The sequence below is a fragment of the Arctopsyche grandis genome, unplaced genomic scaffold (assembly GCF_051622035.1).
Source record: "Arctopsyche grandis isolate Sample6627 unplaced genomic scaffold, ASM5162203v2 HiC_scaffold_110, whole genome shotgun sequence".
Classification (NCBI taxonomy): domain Eukaryota; kingdom Metazoa; phylum Arthropoda; class Insecta; order Trichoptera; family Hydropsychidae; genus Arctopsyche; species Arctopsyche grandis.
In genome coordinates this window covers 40,549-60,048 of record NW_027518464.1, presented here as the reverse complement: position 1 = coordinate 60,048, position 19,500 = coordinate 40,549, and the positions used below count along the sequence as shown (strand labels likewise).

Below are 19,500 nucleotides of genomic sequence, written 5' to 3'. Positions count from 1 at the left end.
TTTCATCATTCAAATCCCTTGTTGATATATTCATAATTCTCCCAGGATCATTTCCTTTTAAAATTGCAAATGTCCTATCACAAACTGATCGCATCCTTTGTGCTTCATATAGAATTCTAGAATTAGATCGAGATACTTGTATGACTTGATCAAAGTAATGCTTGAGCGTCCTTTCTAATTCCAAGGGATTATCCAGATTAGAATGTGCTGATACTGCATCATAAATATTGGGGCGAATGTCTCCGGTAAATAATTTCTCCCTATCTTCTGCTGCTAAAATTTCAAGAACTCTATTTAGCATTGGGGTGGGCAAACAGAAACTAAATAATTTACAAGAAAGCAATAAAATGGGGAATGTAAGAATTGAATAAATTTAGAAGCAGCAGAGGGAATTAAACTATTTCTAATATCAAACCCAATAAATTTATTCATATATTTAGTAAGAGTTTGAGGTAAACATGGGTATTTATTTAAGTATAATATATATATCCAACTTAATTTAAAGTATGAGTTTGAGGTAAACATGGGCATTTATTATTAATTATATCCAACTTATTTTAATATTTTAAAAAATGAGATTTATGAGTGATAATTTAAAAATATATTTAATAATTTAAATAATGATTCTAGTATCAAAATTACTCATTTTAATAGAAATTTCTTCAGCTTCTGTCATTTTTCTAATATAAATGTTACATCGTAAATTTTTTCTTGTCATCCCATGCAGAAAATAAGTCAATCTGAAATTGAGTTTGTAAGGAAAAGTTTAGAAGCTGAAATTAGACCGGACGGCAGGGAGTTCAGTCACATTAGAGAGCAGCATATGTCAGAGACGGGGCTTTCACAGGCAGATCGTTCAATTAAAATAATTAGAGGCCATTCAGAAATTATTTTAAATATTGTTTTTAGATCATCTGTATTTACACTTAAAAAATTGAATTTAATACAAGAAAATGAATTTGAAAATTATAATTTTTCACAAACTTCTAATTTATTTAAGAATGGCCCTTTTGGTATTTTTATGGGTGATGTAATGTCTAACGATTTTGCTGTTTTAAAGAGCTCGTTTATGGAGCCAAATCCATGTTTTGTAAAAATAGAAAATTGGTTAAATTCTTATAATTTAGGGTGTCAAATAGAGCTGGTTGTAGTAAAATCGGATGGAAATGTCTTTGATTTATTTTTTAAAGGTCTAAGTGTTCTATTTGAATCCATTTATATTCCAAATGTTATTGATTTATCCAAAGAAATAGAAAGCGGGTTAATCCTACCATCGTCGTTGACGTTTGGTGTATTGGGAGAAACATGTTTTGTGGATCCTTCGTGGATTGAAGAGAAATCATCAGATGGAATTATTCATCTCTTTACAGATCAAGAAAAGAGGACATTAGTCTATGAAGGGAAGTGTAAATTTAATACCATTGAAAGATATTTGCAACATTGTAGAATTAGAACCCACTAAATTAGATTTACAAGTCTTGAGGGATTAAACATCAAGCTCTTAAAAAGATATTTGCGACATTGTAGAATTAGATTTACAAGTCTTAAGGGATTAAACATCAAGCTCTTAAAAAGATATTTGCCACATTGTAGAATTAGATTTACAAGTCTTAAGGGATTAAACATCAAGCTCTTAAAAAGATATTTGCCACATTGTAGAATTAGATTTGCAAGTCTTAAGGGATTTAACATCAAGCTCTTGAAAAATATTAATTATTTATAAATATAAAATATTTTATATTATTTATTAATCATAATTCTCATAGCCTCAGAATTGGCGGCAAAAGCCAATTTATAATTCTGTGCTAAGCGATTTAACTAAAACATTAAAATATGGCTTTAAAATCAAATACTGAGATTTCGCTTTAAGGTTCCAATTTATACCTTTTTTACGAATAAACAATGTTTTATATTAATCCTAGCTTGTTTTAAAATATAAAGTAATGGAAAAATATACATGCCCGGCAACTAATGTGAATTGTGCAGGGTCTTTTTTTAAATTATCTATTTAATTTTTTTTGTTTGTATCATAATTTTATAAATTTTTTATTTTAAGTACATACATAAATATTTACAAAGTTTAACGTGTAAATAGTAAAACCTTGTGTCAAATTTATATTTTTAATTAGTGTTGGGTCGATTGGATTTCCCTAAAATTGTCTAAAAGTTTTAAACACAGTTTATTTAGGTAAAATTATATTAATTAAATATAAAAAACAACGAAACGCACATAATCTTCTTACCAAAAGCCGGCATTTTGCCATTTGGGGCTCTCGCTTAAGACAATTCTTTAAACAATTTCGGAAAGAATCCCTGTTGGGATGTGGTTTCATTAATATTAACGTTAAACCTTAATAATTACATTAGAAGAACAAATACAAATCGAAAATAAATAATAAAGCAATTCTTTTTATTTATTATAACATGCATAACACCTAAATCTGCCGCAGTGCTATCCGAGTCATAGATATTTTAATTATTCACTTTTGATATTTCCAGAATAAAAAAACCTGTCCACAACGTAAATTGGAGCTGATATAGCTATTTGATGACTCATTAAACTGACAGTCTAATAATATAACTCTATTATAAGTTCAAAAAAGTATGAAATTTGTATAAATTATAAAATAACGTGACCAACTCCGAAAGGGTATTCTTTATGAGGTTTAAATAAAATTACAATGTTGTATTAAGTAAATTCTATTCGTTTGCTAATTACTGGTGAAGCAGGTGATTTTGTTTGAACCCTAATCTTGCCATGGTTGAGTTTCTTATGATATTCTGCTATATCATCCTGGCATTGCATGGGTATCTTTTCGAAATAGAATTACTGTTTAAGTTTGTTTTTAGGTGTTTACTTTTTGCACGTTTATACGTTTTATAACACCAGGATACAAAAAAATAGTAGGCCAAGCGCAATAAAAGCAATTTACTGTTGTATGAATACTGAAAGCCCCCCCGCAGTTCGATTTCTACCATATAGGTTAAAAAAATTAATTTGCAGTTTCTATAATCAATTATAAAAATAGACAAATGCCCTTTAAGAAATATGATATTAAAGCAAATTTTTACTTAAAAAATACTTCTGATTCTTTATTTAAAGTTGGGTTGGGTAAAAATGTGTATTTATTTAAGTTTTGCATATAAATCCGACTTTTTATATTTTCGATATGTATCAATAATAAGTATCGTGATAGCAGAAATTAATGGAAATATTAAGCTGACAGCAGTAGGTTTCTTTAAAAGTAGAAAAGTTTCGAAAAAATCAGACAAAATAATCAAAATAGATACAAAAATTACAATGCTGGCGTAAACTATGATTTGAAAATTACTTAAAAAGCGTGTAAAAAAGTAATTTTTTGCTTTTCTATAAATTATCATACTAGCAAATTGGCAGATTACTAATCCAATAAAAAATGCACTTTGCCCTTCATACAGAATATCTAGCTGTTCTTCACCACCGATTATTTCTCCATTATTTAATTCCATTAACGGTGCGTTAAGTACAAAGTAAGTGTTAGCACTAAAAAACATCTTAGAATACGGGATATGATTATTCTCAGTGTTGTAAAGAAAGCTAGCATACATCCTATTGACGAAATTATACCTGTTTGCAATACTACCCATTTTAATGCATTAATGTGATAAATCAATCCCCGATCTACAATTTTAATAAATCCTTTATATATCTCGGCAATCTTAGTATTTAAAGATGTATTTGACTGATCTGATTGTTGTGGAATGTATTTAAGATTTTATCTTTTTTTATTGAATTCCCAATCAATAAATTGTATTCGGGTTCTTCATTAGAGAATAAAATGGCGGGTATCATTTCAACTAAATAATTAATTGGAATCAAAAGAATAGACGATAATGCTAATGGGGATCCAAAACAGGCATAAAATACAAAGGGAATAAATTGTGGAATAATATGAGAAGTTATGAATCTAATAGCTTTTTGTAAATTAACAAAAAATAATCGACCTTCTTCAATACAAAATAAAAATCTTCAGTTTTATCTGCTTTAAAAATAATTGAACAAGCTTCTTTACAAATAGTTCCAGAGCTATTAAAACAGATTCCAATATCTGCTGCACCAAGAGCTGAACAATCACTAATATCATTACCAATATAACAAACAACATGATTTAATCGTTTTAAATCATCAACTATTCTTCGTTTATCTTCACTATTACTATTGAAAAGTATAAAATTTTTATTATTTAAAAAATTCGATTGATCCTCAGTATTTGAAGATTTATAATCAGCAATTGACGATATTTTATTTTGATTTGAGTGAATTATGTTTTTACATGAGATAATTTGTGAATGTTTAGATTGATTTGTTATTATAGAAAAATTTATATCTGCAGATTTCAACAAATTAGTTACTAAAGGTGTATCAAATTCAGGAACTTCTTCTAAAAAATAAATACATACAAATATAAACCCTTTACTTCTAATTGTTCTTTTATTTTTACTATAAGATCTATAAGCTAATGCAATTACATTTTCAAAATTGTTTTTTGATTCATTATTCAGTTTTAATATTTTATGTCGTTTCAGTGGTGTTAGTTTTGTAACTTTTCCATCTAATTTGATTTTATTACATGACTTAAGTATTGATTCTACTGGCCCTGTAACATATAATGACATAAAATTACCTTCGTCTACTATTGTACCATCAAATCCCTGTGTTTGTATATCTTTAATTTTTAATGACATTCTATTCAACCCAACAAAATATTTTGAACATATTTCACTTAATACTTCAAGTGATAAATGATACTTTTTTCTAAGTTTACTACGTTTATTTATGCTTATTAAACCAGTTATATAACCAATACTATCTAAAAAATCAAGTTCTTCTTCATCTTGATCTTCAAATGCCAATTCAACATCAAATAAATATTTTCCGTTATAAATATTTGAACAGAAAATATTATCTGGTGGTATAAATGCATTTTTATTAGCACATACAACAGTAATTAAACCAAGTTTTTCAATTGCACCTACATCTCTTATTGTAACACCTCTTTTTTCAAGTTTAGAAACGGCTGAAAATAACATAAATTTAATTGTAGATGGAATACATTCAGGTATAAGTGCAAGTGATACAGAAAATACTAAATCTAATGACATTACAGATGTTATATTAGTAATTAAACCAAATAATATTAAAACTATGCTAATTAATATTGAAACAATAAACGATCCTATAAAGAAACGATTAATTTCAGAATATAATAAACTTTCAAGATTCTTAACTTTTACTGTATTTTTATATATTTCACAATATTATTTTCAATACCAACTTTAACTACTAAAGCTTCTGCTCTACCTGAAATTATTTTATCGCCTGCCAATATAACATTTTCTGATTCTTCAAAAACTGTAGATTTTCTAGTATGTGATCTTACAATAAGAGTTTTATCACCGTTAAGAGTACTTCTATCTATTAATACATTATTGGTTTTTATTAATATAGAATCAGCAGAAACAATATCACCCCTTTTTAATATTAAAATATCACCTATTTGTATAAATTCATTTTCTATTTCATGTATTTGATCATCTATAACAACTCTATTATTATAAGATATTGATTTTCGTTTATAAAACGTGTTTATTCTAATTTCACCATATATTTCTATAGATGTACTTATTATAATTATAGACATAGTAAATAAGAAAAGTAGAAGACGTTCTTTTTCTTCTTTGTTAAGAAAATAAACAACTAATAACGATGTTACGGCTATAATAGAAAGTATTTTTACAGGATCACAAAGACTTTGGTAAATTAAATAAATTATACTATGATCTCTATTTGGAAAAACTTTGTTAGAACGAACTTTTCTTCCAAGGTTAGTGCTCGTAGGGTAAAACATAACGTGTGGTCGCTTTGATGGTTTAACTACATTATACTTATGCAACAATCCTTTGATATTTAGCAGGTGGTCATCCATTTAAATTAGGATCAACGGGTAAAAGTTTTTTACAAACAAAACGTCAAAATAATAAAATAAGAAGGATTTGAATGAAGGCAAGTTTAAAAAACAATAGAAATTAAAAATTGAGCAAGACAGTATATTAAGAAAATAAATATTTCTTTTTGGCAAACAATTTAATACTTTTAACCGAAATTCCCCAACAAATCTTATTTTGCTTAACTTTTTTAAATAAAATTTCTCGTTTTTTATAATTTTTTTCGTTTGTTCTGCAAACTCTATAATAATGACAAAAGTATATTCAAACTGGTGTTATTTGCTAACAGGGACACAAAAAAAAAATCGGATTTAATGAAAAGTGGTTGCCTTACAGCAAAAAAAGAAGTTGCCCACAAAACTCTGGGAGGCCCCTATAGCATTTCTATCCCTTTGCCGACAGTCGGCGAGCCTTAGGACTAAGTGTCCCATTGACCTTGAGCTGGCGTTATATTTAGAGACAGTACCATACTGTCTTAATTAACAGGGACACAAAATTGACTATGGGTATATTAAGGCTATATATCAACACACTTCTTGTGAATAATTGATTCTTTTAAAGGAGATTAGTTTATAGCAGCCTTGACTTTACTAATACTTTTTTTTGTTACGAGCCCAGAGATTGGGTAAAGCTTGAAAAAACTGAAAATTCGATCTTTGAGCAAATTTTACTATTTATTACGCATTATGTATTGTATTACACAAAACTTAATAATTAATAATGTAAAAACTAGTAATATATATTTGAGCTGAAACTGCTCGGCAACATTTAAATAAGATGCGAGTTTTATTAAGCACATATTTTGACAACCAAATTAAATTATTATTGTTACTACTTAAAATATTTATTGACATTAGGGGTATTAATCTTGACCTATTATAACAATTATACTTTAGCTTTTGTACTACAATTTTTGCTGTAAATTTTAGGTTTTCTCTAACCGTGATTATTTGTTTTTTATTATTTTTAACAAAAATTTACTTGTTACTACTTAAAATATTTATTGACATTAGGGGTATTAATCTTGACCTATTATAACAATACTATTTCATTCATTTATTCGTGATTTATCATATTGGGGTTTTAAATATGCCGATTAATTATTTAAGATTTAAAAAGACTTTGCCTTGTAATTTTGAAAATCTTAAAGTTTCTTACGCCTATAGTTCGATACTCTTTCTTTGCAATCGAAGATGACTTAAGCTCTCAACAATAAAGTATTTACTCGTTTATTTAAATTATTAAAGTCAGCAGCACAGCAATATCTTACTTACTTTTAATATAAACTTGTTTGTTAAATTTAATTTATTAAAAAAAATAAGAAAGATAGCTTTTAATATTAAAACATCACAGATCAATTTTTTAAAAACACTTTACCCCGGTAATTCAGTTTAACTTTTGAAAAAGCAGACTGAAAAAAATGGACTAGAAATCTGCAAAGCAAATACTTTATTTTACTTTACAAATAGAGTATTTTTAACAAATATTTAATTCGTGAGTGTTTAAAAATTATAACATAGAGACATATTATATATACGGTTGTGTTATCCTCTATTAATATAATTTAAATAAATACCTTTAATGACTAAATACTTTAATGATGAATAGCTTACGCCATCTTCGATAGCACAAGACATATATACTATAAAATTAAAATAATATGTGTTTAAGTTTGAAAATTCTTTATAATAATTGAGGAATCAGAAACAGTTTTCATCATGGTCAGCCAGGGATAACTTAATTCATCATTTTCCTAAGGGTTAGAAAAGTTGCAAATTTATTTTAAAAATTTTCTAGAAGCTTTTGAAAAATAAAGAACAATCCAGAATAACACTTGTAAGAAATTTAAATGAAGTAAAGGCATAATAAAAACATTTGCATCTGAGGTTATAATAAAAACATGTGCATCTGAGGTTATAATAAAAACATGTGCATCTGAAGTTATAATAAAAACATGTGCATCTGAAGTTATATCAAAAATATTATTTAAATATAATAGGCTGCGCCTATTTTCACGATATAAACAATAATGACAAGTTAAAATATGCTACGATTTATGATTTTCCGTTCTCTTTAAAATACTTTTTTTATTTGAAAATTTTTACATAAAAACGAAAATAGAAATAAATACGCGTTGAGATTTATTGCTGCAACAAATTGCTTTAAAACAAAAGTGTTGAAATCTTTTTTATCCAAATATAAACATATTTAAAGTAATATTTTCTCTATTTAATAGAGAATTATATCGATAAAAACTTATTACATAAGTTGTTTAAAGTATTAAATTAGCATATAACAGAGATCTTTATAGTTTATTTCTTCTTCTTTTAAACACTCTAGAAAAAATAATCGGGTTTTCGTCAATTTTCCATATATCAAATATCTTTGGTCTTTCTTAAGATCTCTTTTAGTTCTAAGGAGGCAAAAAGAAGTGGAGTCGTAAGCATAGAAAACATTGGGGAATTTCTTTTTAATTATGGTTATTAGAAATATCCTAATTTCATTCATTGGGGAATAAATTAAAAAGTTGAATTTAATTTTTGTTTGTGCTTGTGGAATTGCTCGACTTTTTAAAAACGTCGATGGCTCTTGATAAAAACTAGTTTCAGAATCTTGAGAATCTCCAGCATACTTGCTTATAAGGCTATCGTTCATGTGTAGAGGGCATACTAATCGATTGTATAAAAAACTTAGGGTGAATGTATTTGTTTACTATCGTTTAATTACATATTGGACTGAGGCCGAATTTATCTTGGTTGCAAAAGACTCTTTTTTTGCATCTGCTACGATGCCAGTTTAAGGCATTCCATCGGCACGTTACTCCTGTAAACGAGTGCGAAACTCTTAAGATTCTTAGATTAGATGTATGCTTCGATTTGGGTTTGGGCTTAAAACTCGTTTCTATACTTTTCATTATAAATTGCAACTAACACAACCCATATTTTACAAACGAAATGATATTAACTTTTCTCAAGTGAATGAATGATAATTCACTGGGTAATAAATATCTTTTCCTTAACTTTGCTGTTTACAGAATGTGCAAGATATCTAAATTGATTATACAAACTTCAATTAGTGTTTAATCGACTGAAAATTAATAATTAATTATGATTAGATTTGCTTTAAATTATACAATGTATATATTTAGAAAAATAGCAATTCATTTTCTTCAAAAAAAGTTCAATTGATATTTAGGGTTGGATTATACTTATTTGAGTCAATACTATTTTTAAAAAAACTCTTGTTTTGATTATTTTCGGGTTTAAAAAGGCAAAATAACGCTATTTTGACCTTGAAATTTCAAAGCTAGTGAAAACTGTCATTATTTTTGTTTTTGAATAGAAGTTAATTAAATTAGCAGATATATAGTGCTTGATTGAAGAAGTGTAAGATTCGTAGACTATATACTTACAAATTTTGCCGTTCCTAGATAAAAACGTTAATTATTCAGGCATTGCAATTAAATATAGCATGCATTCAATTTTTAAGAAGGCGTTTTAGAGTATTTCCTTTGACTGCAGAAAAGGAATTGAATAGAACTATGAACAAGTAAAAGTTAACAAAGTAGTAATTAAAAAAAATGTTCGGATTTATTTAAGCTGTAGTTGTTAATACTTGTTAGTTTTCTTCGTGTGTTTCTCTGTAACCCGGTCGGGGAACCGCATTGCTGCGTAAACCCCCCCCCCACAGCCCTTATGCCAGCTTAATCCCTCTGCCGACTTATTTAAAATATGTGGCTTTGTTACATGAAAACTTTTAACAATTAGACAAAAAAAGTATATTTATTTGTTAATCCAGACTTTGTAAAACATGCAGATATAGATAATGAAGGATACATTTCAATAGAAAATCTTTAAATTCCTCACAATCCAATAATATCATTTAACTAAATCTTGTCTTGATTAAAATCCGCCAGGCTACGATAACCGGGAATATAATTATATGTATTTAACCAATGTGGAATGGTATCGAGTTTATATATAAGCACTTTCTTTAACCACAAGATATTTTGCAAAGTATTATTGGAAATTTACTATATCGTTTGTTGTGTTATCCTCTATTAATATAATTTAAATAAATACCCTTAATGACTAAATACTTTAATAATGAAGAGCTTACGCCATCTTCGATGGCACAAGACATCGTTATTAGCCCAAAGAAAACTTTGTTAAATTCCAATCCTCAAATAGCCTCCTGTTCCCCCTCTTACAAAACTATTACAATATTTTATGGGGATTAAAATGTAAAAATAACAGATAATTACCAATTATCGGAGTATTAAAGAACCCAAAACAAGATTTAAACTTTCGAAATAAAAAATTATTGATTATTTTAAGTATAAATGATTGTGCACCAAAAATGTTAAATTTAATTAATAAGAACTGTTTTTAAGGGCTTTTGCTGGTTGTTATTTGCTATTTATCCCAATTTCAACTAGTTTTTTTATATTCGCCTAAACAATATTATTGTTATAATCAGTCAAGATTAATACTCCTAATGTCAATAAATATTTTAAGTAGTAACCATTATATTGCTATAATTATCCAAGATAAATACCCCCAATGTCAATAAATATTTTAGTTAGTAACCATTGTATTGTTATAATCAGCCACGATTAATACTCCTAATGCCAATAAATATTTAAGTAGTAACAATTATTATTTTTCATTAAAATAAATTAACGTATTTTTGAAAATATAAATTTTACAAAGAATGGCTATGTACAGAGCCAAACTGGTCATTCCACTTTGCATATCCATCCAAATCGTTTAGTGAAACACTCTTCCTAATTTGCTTTATAGCTTTTTTAAAATCCAAAATATTTATAGCTCTAGTGTTAGCAACATTAAAAGTGTAAATATCAGTAATCTCACGTAATGGTTCCATTGATGCTTCTCTACATAAATTAAAAATATCTGAACCCGAATAACCTTCTGTAAGTAAAGCAATTTCGTTTAAATCTTCTTCATTAAGGCAATGAAGATAACTTATCATTAAATGAATTATCATTTGTCTTCTACTTTCAGTTTCTGGTAGCGCAACATAAATCCTTTTGACTAACCTTCTTCTTGCAGCTTCATCAATTTCGTGTGGCCTATTTGTTGCGCCTATCACTAAAATACGATCCTTGTCATCTACACCGGCGCCATCAAATTGGACTAAAAATTCGGTTTTTATTCGCCTACTCCCCTCATTTTCATTATCTGATCTTTGTGAAAGCAAGGAATCAATTTCATCAATGAAAATAACAGATGGTGCCATTTTTCTGCCCAAATAAAACAATGCCCTGACCATTTTTTCACCCTCACCTACCCACTTGGACGTAAGTGAACTGGCGCTAATAGAGAAAAAAGTGGCTTTGCATTGACTGGCGATACACTTTCCTATCATTGTTTTTCCTGTACCTGGTGGGCCAAAAAGCAACAATCCTTTAGGTGGACCACGTAATCCAGTAAATACATCTGGTCTCATCATAGGCCATAAAACAATTTCATTTATTGCCTTTTTCACATCTTCTAGCCCAACAATATCTTCCCATTTTACACTAATATTCGTTTCAAGTATTTCTTTACTAATCCTTTCAAGAATATAATCATCAACATTACACTCTTTAGAATCTTTGTTTTCTTTTGGGCTATCTGGTTTTGATCCGATTGTCTTATTATAAGATAATGAATTAAACCCATTTGGATTAGTATCCTCGTTTATCATCTTATTTCTTGTAAATTCACTTTCAAAGAATTCTCCTTTAATAGCTGGATATGAAGATAATAATTTTGAAATTGCTTCAATATCTTGTGCTTCTGGGACATTAGTAAAATCCGCAATACAAGAAATGAGCTCATTATCTTTTGCAATTTCTGTAATTGTCAGCCTATTTAATCTTTTTAAATAATCATTAAACTTATTATCAGCTAAATCTACAGGTAAATATGATACAAACTCTGGTAATCCTTCTTCAATTAGCTTTTTTTGTAATTCTTGCACATTCTCATCCATGGGGGAACAATTTTCTATTAAAATTATGTAAAATTGATAAATCGTTGTTTTGCTAATGAATAGATACTTGAAAATAAATAACTCTAATGTTTTTTAAGGATTAAAACTGTGCTTATTTAGAAATTCAATCACCATTCATGTTAAATTGGCACAATAATGATTCAAAGTGAAAAGAGAATCCATGCTTTAAATTACAATTTGGAAAAGCAGGCATTTTTACAAAGGCATATAATTGTATTTCGTAATTATAGTCGAAGATAATCATAACAAGAGTATTTATTAAATATTATTGGCTTAAATAGCTATAATCAAACCATTTACATAATCCAGTTTTTATTGATTTAGTTTTTCTGAGTTTTTGTAAATTTTAATTTTTAGATTGTGTAAATCAAATAAGATAATTTCAATAGAAAAGGTTGGATTGGCAATATTTTAGTTTGCCATTTTTATAAATACCCTTGCCATGTTTCTCTTTAATGTAATAAAGTATATTTATATCTTTAAATTAAATACATCGTGTTTTTAATTAAAGTTGGATATATATTTTTACTTAAATAAATACACATGTTTACCTCAAACTCTTTTCTAAAATATGTTTAAGGTTTTTATATTAAAAATTATTCAGCTACATTTTCTTGTTATTTACAGAATTATATTTGCAATAGTTTTAAATCAATAATTTAACTTTATTTTGATTTTTTTAAAATTGCAAATTTCTAATTATGATAATTCGAGAGGCTTTACAAAATGCAACTGTAAACTGATTATAGATGTGGTGAATGGGGAAAAAGTGAAAGTATTTACTCAGATTGTTTTTTAAAAAAAGGCTGTCAATTGAACGATAGAGATATATTTTATTGAAATTTTAATTATTTTTCGGAAATAAAATACGCTTGATTATATAATTTCAGATATAAAAAATATTCGGAAGTTTAGAGGCAGCCGTTTTTGTCTTTTATCTCAGAATAATTAAATTTCATAACAATTATATTTTTTGAAATGCAATTAAACCAATGTTTCAGTAAAATGTGTTTAAGTTTGTATTAACTGAAGTATAATTACCGCTTTAACTGCCTTTCTATAAGTTTCAGCTGTCTGTTTTTATTTACTCAAAACATGTTTCAAATAAATCTCGTTTTATTTTCACCTTAAGAATTTTTGCATATGAAATATTTATATACTGGATTTAAAACTTGCAAAGCGGCAGCAAACTGCCAAAAAATGATAAGAACAATGAAAATAATCAGACTTAATACGTTAAAACAATCAGCTGAACCAATTGTCTTCCCTGCAAGATACCTCTCTATTATCAATTCCATCAGAAAAAAGTTGGTATCGAGTATTGAGATTTAATTGACATTAGCTTAAATACAAAAAATAAAAATTTTAAAACACTTTATAAACCATTTTAATAAAATTGTTTATTTTAATATAAGAATTTATAAATTTAACTTATCAAATGATTGATGATAGTTTAATAGCATAAGTTTTGACATGTAAAATAATATAAAATTTATAAGATTTAAATGCTTACGATGTGTATCTTTCATTATTTTCTAAAACTTATTGCCTAACATAATATTAATTTTTGGATTTTGAAAAACCTCATGTTATCAAATTATTTCTAGGTTTTTAATTAAATGGCAATAAATTCTTAGTTTACATTTAATTAATTATTAAAAATAGAAAATCAATTTTCTGGTTATTAGGATAGCATCTATTGTGAAAAGTAGTATTAAAATTTTTTAAAGTGTCATAAATCAAAGAGCATTTTATATTAAATTAATTTTTGTCAGAATGATCTTCATTGAGAAAAGAAAGGTGTCATTATTATGAGTATTGAGCTTTCCCTCACTAAGAATACAGTTGACTTTATATAATTATTGAAAAATATAAAATTTTAAAGACTTTTTTCACCTCAAAATTAAAACCAATGTAAATTTAATAATTATTGATGAAATCAACCAAATCATAAATAATTAGGACTTTTTATAAATAAGTTGTTTTGCTACAAAGAATACTAATAAAAGAGCATCATTTAAAGTATTTAAATTAATTAGTCGTAAAATCGAAAAGTTTGCCCGTTTTTAAAACAAGGAAGAGTTTGAGGTAAACATCGGTATTTATTTAAGTATAATATGTATATTTAACTAAACATAAATTTCGTATTAAACTGTCCATTTATATCATACAAACATATTTCTTGAATCATTTGCTCCTCTTTCAAATTCAGCAAGCTCCTTTCTCATTTTTAATCCGAAAAGATCCGGATGAATTATGTTCATTGTTAAAATATGGAAGATTTGAAGAACGGATACAACTATACTAATTAATAACATTTCTTTTTCTAGATTTTTCGATGTACTTGATAAAAAAAAGGTTGCTAAGTTAGCAGATGTAAAAAAGAAGGTACTAAACACCATAAGAATGGCGAGAACTCTCATTTTCTGATATGCACCGATTAAATTTACACTCATATGCTCTATAAAGTCATTCAAATTTCCAAGTATAAACAATGAGAAGATTCCTAAACAAATATTAAGAAAAAGGCAAGTGACTACGATATCAAAGTTAAAAGTAAAATAATATTCCTGGGGAATGTCACTATTAGTATTAAGATATGCGCTGTATTTAATTGTGCCTAACAGCAAAGAAACGCTCCCAAGACCAAATAAAACATTTTTGTAAGTTTCATTAATCATAAAAGGGGAAAAGCAAACAATAGAGTTTTAATTCGTGACGCAAGGTCCTTTCGAATGATTTTTGTAATTAATATATTATTCATGAGCAGACTTTAAAGTTGGATTATAGCTATTTAGACTAATAATATTTAATAAATTTCCTTTTTATGATTATCTTCGACTTATAGTAGTAAATGAAAGATCTGTTTTTTTATACCAAAAAAAACATTGTGATTACTTGTAATGTCGCATCGCAACAAAAGAATAAAAACGGTTCCTCTGAGGTTCGAACTCAGAACCTTCCGGTTAACAGCCGAACGCGCTAGCCGATTGCGCCAAGGAACCATATTTGTAAAACCAACCCGCATTTTATATAGTTTAACAAATGTAAAGAAATGTTAACTTTTTATTTTAAAATGGCACAAATAGAAATGAAACTTTAACAACGGGTTGCTGTTTAATTTTTTTTATTTAATAATTGTGTTTTATCCTCATTTAATATAATTTAATATAATTTAATAAATCCCCTTAATGATTCAATACTTATTTAATGAAGACACCATCTTCGATAGCACAAGACAGCTTGCATAATTAAATTAACCCAAGTTATTTTCTAGTAAAAATTTTAAAATAGCGAAAAAATAAGCATCCGCTGTTTTATATAAATTAAATCGTATGTTAGATATAAAACTATTCTCCAAATTATTTATTTGTCTATTACATTGATATCTTGAATTAAGCACATTAGTTTAAAAAAAGAGAGCTTTTGAGTTATTTTTTGGTAAAATTAAGTTTTTTAATTTCTCAATCTCTTTTTGTAGTTTTTGTATTTGCAAGTGCTTTGATTCTTTTGGAAATATTTCATTATGAATTTCCAATATATTAAATTATTTGTTTTGATTTAAATGGATGACCACCTGCTAAATATCAAAGGATTGTTACATAAGTATAATGTAGTTAAACCATCAAAGCGACCACACGTTATGTTTTACCCTACGAGCACTAACCTTGGAAGAAAAGTTCGTTCTAACAAAGTTTTTCCAAATAGAGATCATAGTATAATTTATTTAATTTACCAAAGTCTTTGTGATCCTGTAAAAATACTTTCTATTATAGCCGTAACATCGTTATTAGTTGTTTATTTTCTTAACAAAGAAGAAAAAGAACGTCTTCTACTTTTCTTATTTACTATGTCTATAATTATAATAAGTACATCTATAGAAATATATGGTGAAATTAGAATAAACACGTTTTATAAACGAAAATCAATATCTTATAATAATAGAGTTGTTATAGATGATCAAATACATGAAATAGAAAATGAATTTATACAAATAGGTGATATTTTAATATTAAAAAGGGGTGATATTGTTTCTGCTGATTCTATATTAATAAAAACCAATAATGTATTAATAGATAGAAGTACTCTTAACGGTGATAAAACTCTTATTGTAAGATCACATACTAGAAAATCTACAGTTTTTGAAGAATCAGAAAATGTTATATTGGCAGGCGATAAAATAATTTCAGGTAGAGCAGAAGCTTTAGTAGTTAAAGTTGGTATTGAAAATAATATTTGTGAAATATATAAAAATACAGTAAAAGTTAAGAATCTTGAAAGTTTATTATATTCTGAAATTAATCGTTTCTTTATAGGATCGTTTATTGTTTCAATATTAATTAGCATAGTTTTAATATTATTTGGTTTAATTACTAATATAACATCTGTAATGTCATTAGATTTAGTATTTTCTGTATCACTTGCACTTATACCTGAATGTATTCCATCTACAATTAAATTTATGTTATTTTCAGCCGTTTCTAAACTTGAAAAAAGAGGTGTTACAATAAGAGATGTAGGTGCAATTGAAAAACTTGGTTTAATTACTGTTGTATGTGCTAATAAAAATGCATTTATACCACCCGATAATATTTTCTGTTCAAATATTTATAACGGAAAATATTTATTTGATGTTGAATTGGCTTTTGAAGATCAAGATGAAGAAGAACTTGCTTTTTTAGATAGTATTGGTTATATAACTGGTTTAATAAGTATAAATAAACGTAGTAAACTTAGACAAAAGTATCATTTATCACTTGAAGTATTAAGTGAAATATGTTCAAAATATTTTGTTGGGTTGAATAGAATGTCATTAAAAATTAAAGATATACAAACACAGGGATTTGATGGTACAATAGTAGACGAAGGTAATTTTATGTCATTATATGTTACAGGGCCAGTAGAATCAATACTTAAGTCATGTAATAAAATCAAATTAGATGGAAAAGTTACAAAACTAACACCACTAAAACGACATAAAATATTAAAACTGAATAATGAATCAAAAAACAATTTTGAAAATGTAATTGCATTAGCTTATAGATCTTATAGTAAAAATAAAAGAACAATTAGAAGTAAAGGGTTTATATTTGTATGTATTTATTTTTTAGAAGAAGTTCCTGAATTTGATACACCTTTAGTAACTAATTTGTTGAAATCTGCAGATATAAATTTTTCTATAATAACAAATCAATCTAAACATTCACAAATTATCTCATGTAAAAACATAATTCACTCAAATCAAAATAAAATATCGTCAATTGCTGATTATAAATCTTCAAATACTGAGGATCAATCGAATTTTTTAAATAATAAAAATTTTATACTTTTCAATAGTAATAGTGAAGATAAACGAAGAATAGTTGATGATTTAAAACGATTAAATCATGTTGTTTGTTATATTGGTAATGATATTAGTGATTGTTCAGCTCTCGGTGCAGCAGATATTGGAATCTGTTTTAATAGCTCTGGAACTATTTGTAAAGAAGCTTGTTCAATTATTTTTAAAGCAGATAAAACTGAAGATTTTTTATTTTGTATTGAAGAAGGTCGATTATTTTTTGTTAATTTACAAAAAGCTATTAGATTCATAACTTCTCATATTATTCCACAATTTATTCCCTTTGTATTTTATGCCTGTTTTGGATCCCCATTAGCATTATCGTCTATTCTTTTGATTCCAATTAATTATTTAGTTGAAATGATACCCGCCATTTTATTCTCTAATGAAGAACCCGAATACAATTTATTGATTGGGAATTCAATAAAAAAAGATAAAATCTTAAATACATTCTCACAACAATCAGATCAGTCAAATACATCTTTAAATACTAAGATTGCCGAGATATATAAAGGATTTATTAAAATTGTAGATCGGGGATTGATTTATCACATTAATGCATTAAAATGGGTAGTATTGCAAACAGGTATAATTTCGTCAATAGGATGTATGCTAGCTTTCTTTACAACACTGAGAATAAATCATATCCCGTATTCTAAGATGTTTTTTAGTGCTAACACTTACTTTGTACTTAATGCACCGTTAATGGAATTAAATAATGGAGAAATAATCGGTGGTGAAGAACAGCTAGATATTCTGTATGAAGGGCAAAGTGCATTTTTTATTGGATTAGTAATCTGCCAATTTGCTAGTATGATAATTTATAGAAAAGCAAAAAATTACTTTTTTACACGTTTTTTAAAAAATTATCAAATCATAGTTTACAGCAGTATTATCATTTTTTTATCTTTTTTATTCGTTTACTTAGAATTTTTCGAAAATTTTCTACTTTTGAAGAAACCACCTATTTTCAGCTTAATATTTCCATTTACAGCAGCAGCCTTAGCTCTCTTAATAGATACATATCTGAAATATAATATAAATAATTTGATCTAATTGTATATGTATTGATGAAATAGTTTGGAATAAATAATTTTTAATGTCTAATAAGTCGTCTTCAGATAACAAAATGTATTGTTTTTAAAACTACCAAAATAATTGTTATAAATTATCACACAATCTTGTTTGTATTAGATAAAAATCACATTTTACTTATAAAATTTCGTTTCCAGGTGGTTTCTCATAATTTAACTTTGAATCCTAACTCAAGAATTTCTCGGATTCTGCGCGACTATTTGCTTGAGTATCTTTTCATCAATCGAGTGTTTTTTCTTCCTAGGTTATCCAAAGCCCGTGGTTTTATGTATACCGCAGCCCAGTTAGACAAGTTTTCTCGTGCGATTTGTAATCTGCTTGCTCCAATAATCACCTATACTCATATTTATAAATACGAGGTGTCTTAGATTTTTCTTCTCAATTTAATTATACACCTTTACAATGTAAAATCTAATTATTTAAGTTACTTTAACAGGCCTCAACTTCTATTTTTTTTTAATTTTATGAAGTCTCTTTTATCCTTAACACCAATGATCTAATCATTTGCTTATGCTATAAACCAAGCCCGAACAAGTTTTCTAAATGTGGTTATTTATGAAATTTAATAAATGAGTTTGAACAGCATTTAAAGTCTAAGATAATCATAACAAGAGTATTTCTTAAATAGCTATAATCCAACCTTAAATATCATTTGAAGGATATTTATATCTTAGACAAAATAAACAAATTATGTAAGAGTCTCGGGTAAAAATGTGTATTTATTTAAATATATTATATTTATCCAACAAATAACATTAATAATTTGATTTTTGTCACAGAAAAAAATCTACCAAGGCCTTAATACATATTTAAATTCAAATATTTTTGTGTTTTGGTGGTATATTTCAATAAAATAAAACCATCTAAGCCATTTGATTTATAATATGCCTCTTTTTATATAGTTTTTGCGTATTTGGAATGGTGTTATTGTTTAGACTTTACGATTTCTTTATAGTTTTAAAATATTGTTATTTAAAAATTTAATCAACCTTTAATTATTCTAAAAATTTTAATTAATAAATACAATGCTTTAAACTATATGTCATTCTTTATATAAA

The 19,500-nt window shown here is 26.8% G+C and overlaps 1 protein-coding gene and 1 non-coding gene across 2 annotated transcripts; both read right to left on the bottom strand.

The window, feature by feature from the left end:
- Positions 1–10,689: 10,689 nt before the first annotated feature.
- LOC143921978 (fidgetin-like protein 1) lies at positions 10,690–11,985 on the bottom strand. The gene has a single exon (XM_077445278.1). It carries the CDS (start codon positions 11,983–11,985, stop codon positions 10,690–10,692), a length of 1,296 nt encoding a protein of 431 aa, XP_077301404.1.
- A 2,952-nt stretch (positions 11,986–14,937) lies between these two features.
- Positions 14,938–15,011, bottom strand: TRNAN-GUU (transfer RNA asparagine (anticodon GUU)). Its single transcript has one exon. It is a non-coding gene; the product is annotated as a tRNA-Asn (tRNA).
- Between the last annotated feature and the right edge of the window lie 4,489 nt (positions 15,012–19,500).

Bases quoted from the DNA above. Each gene is read 5' to 3' on its own strand.
- LOC143921978 (XM_077445278.1), bottom strand. From the start codon at position 11,985: ATGGATGAGAATGTGCAAGAATTACAAAAAAAGCTAATTGAAGAAGGA.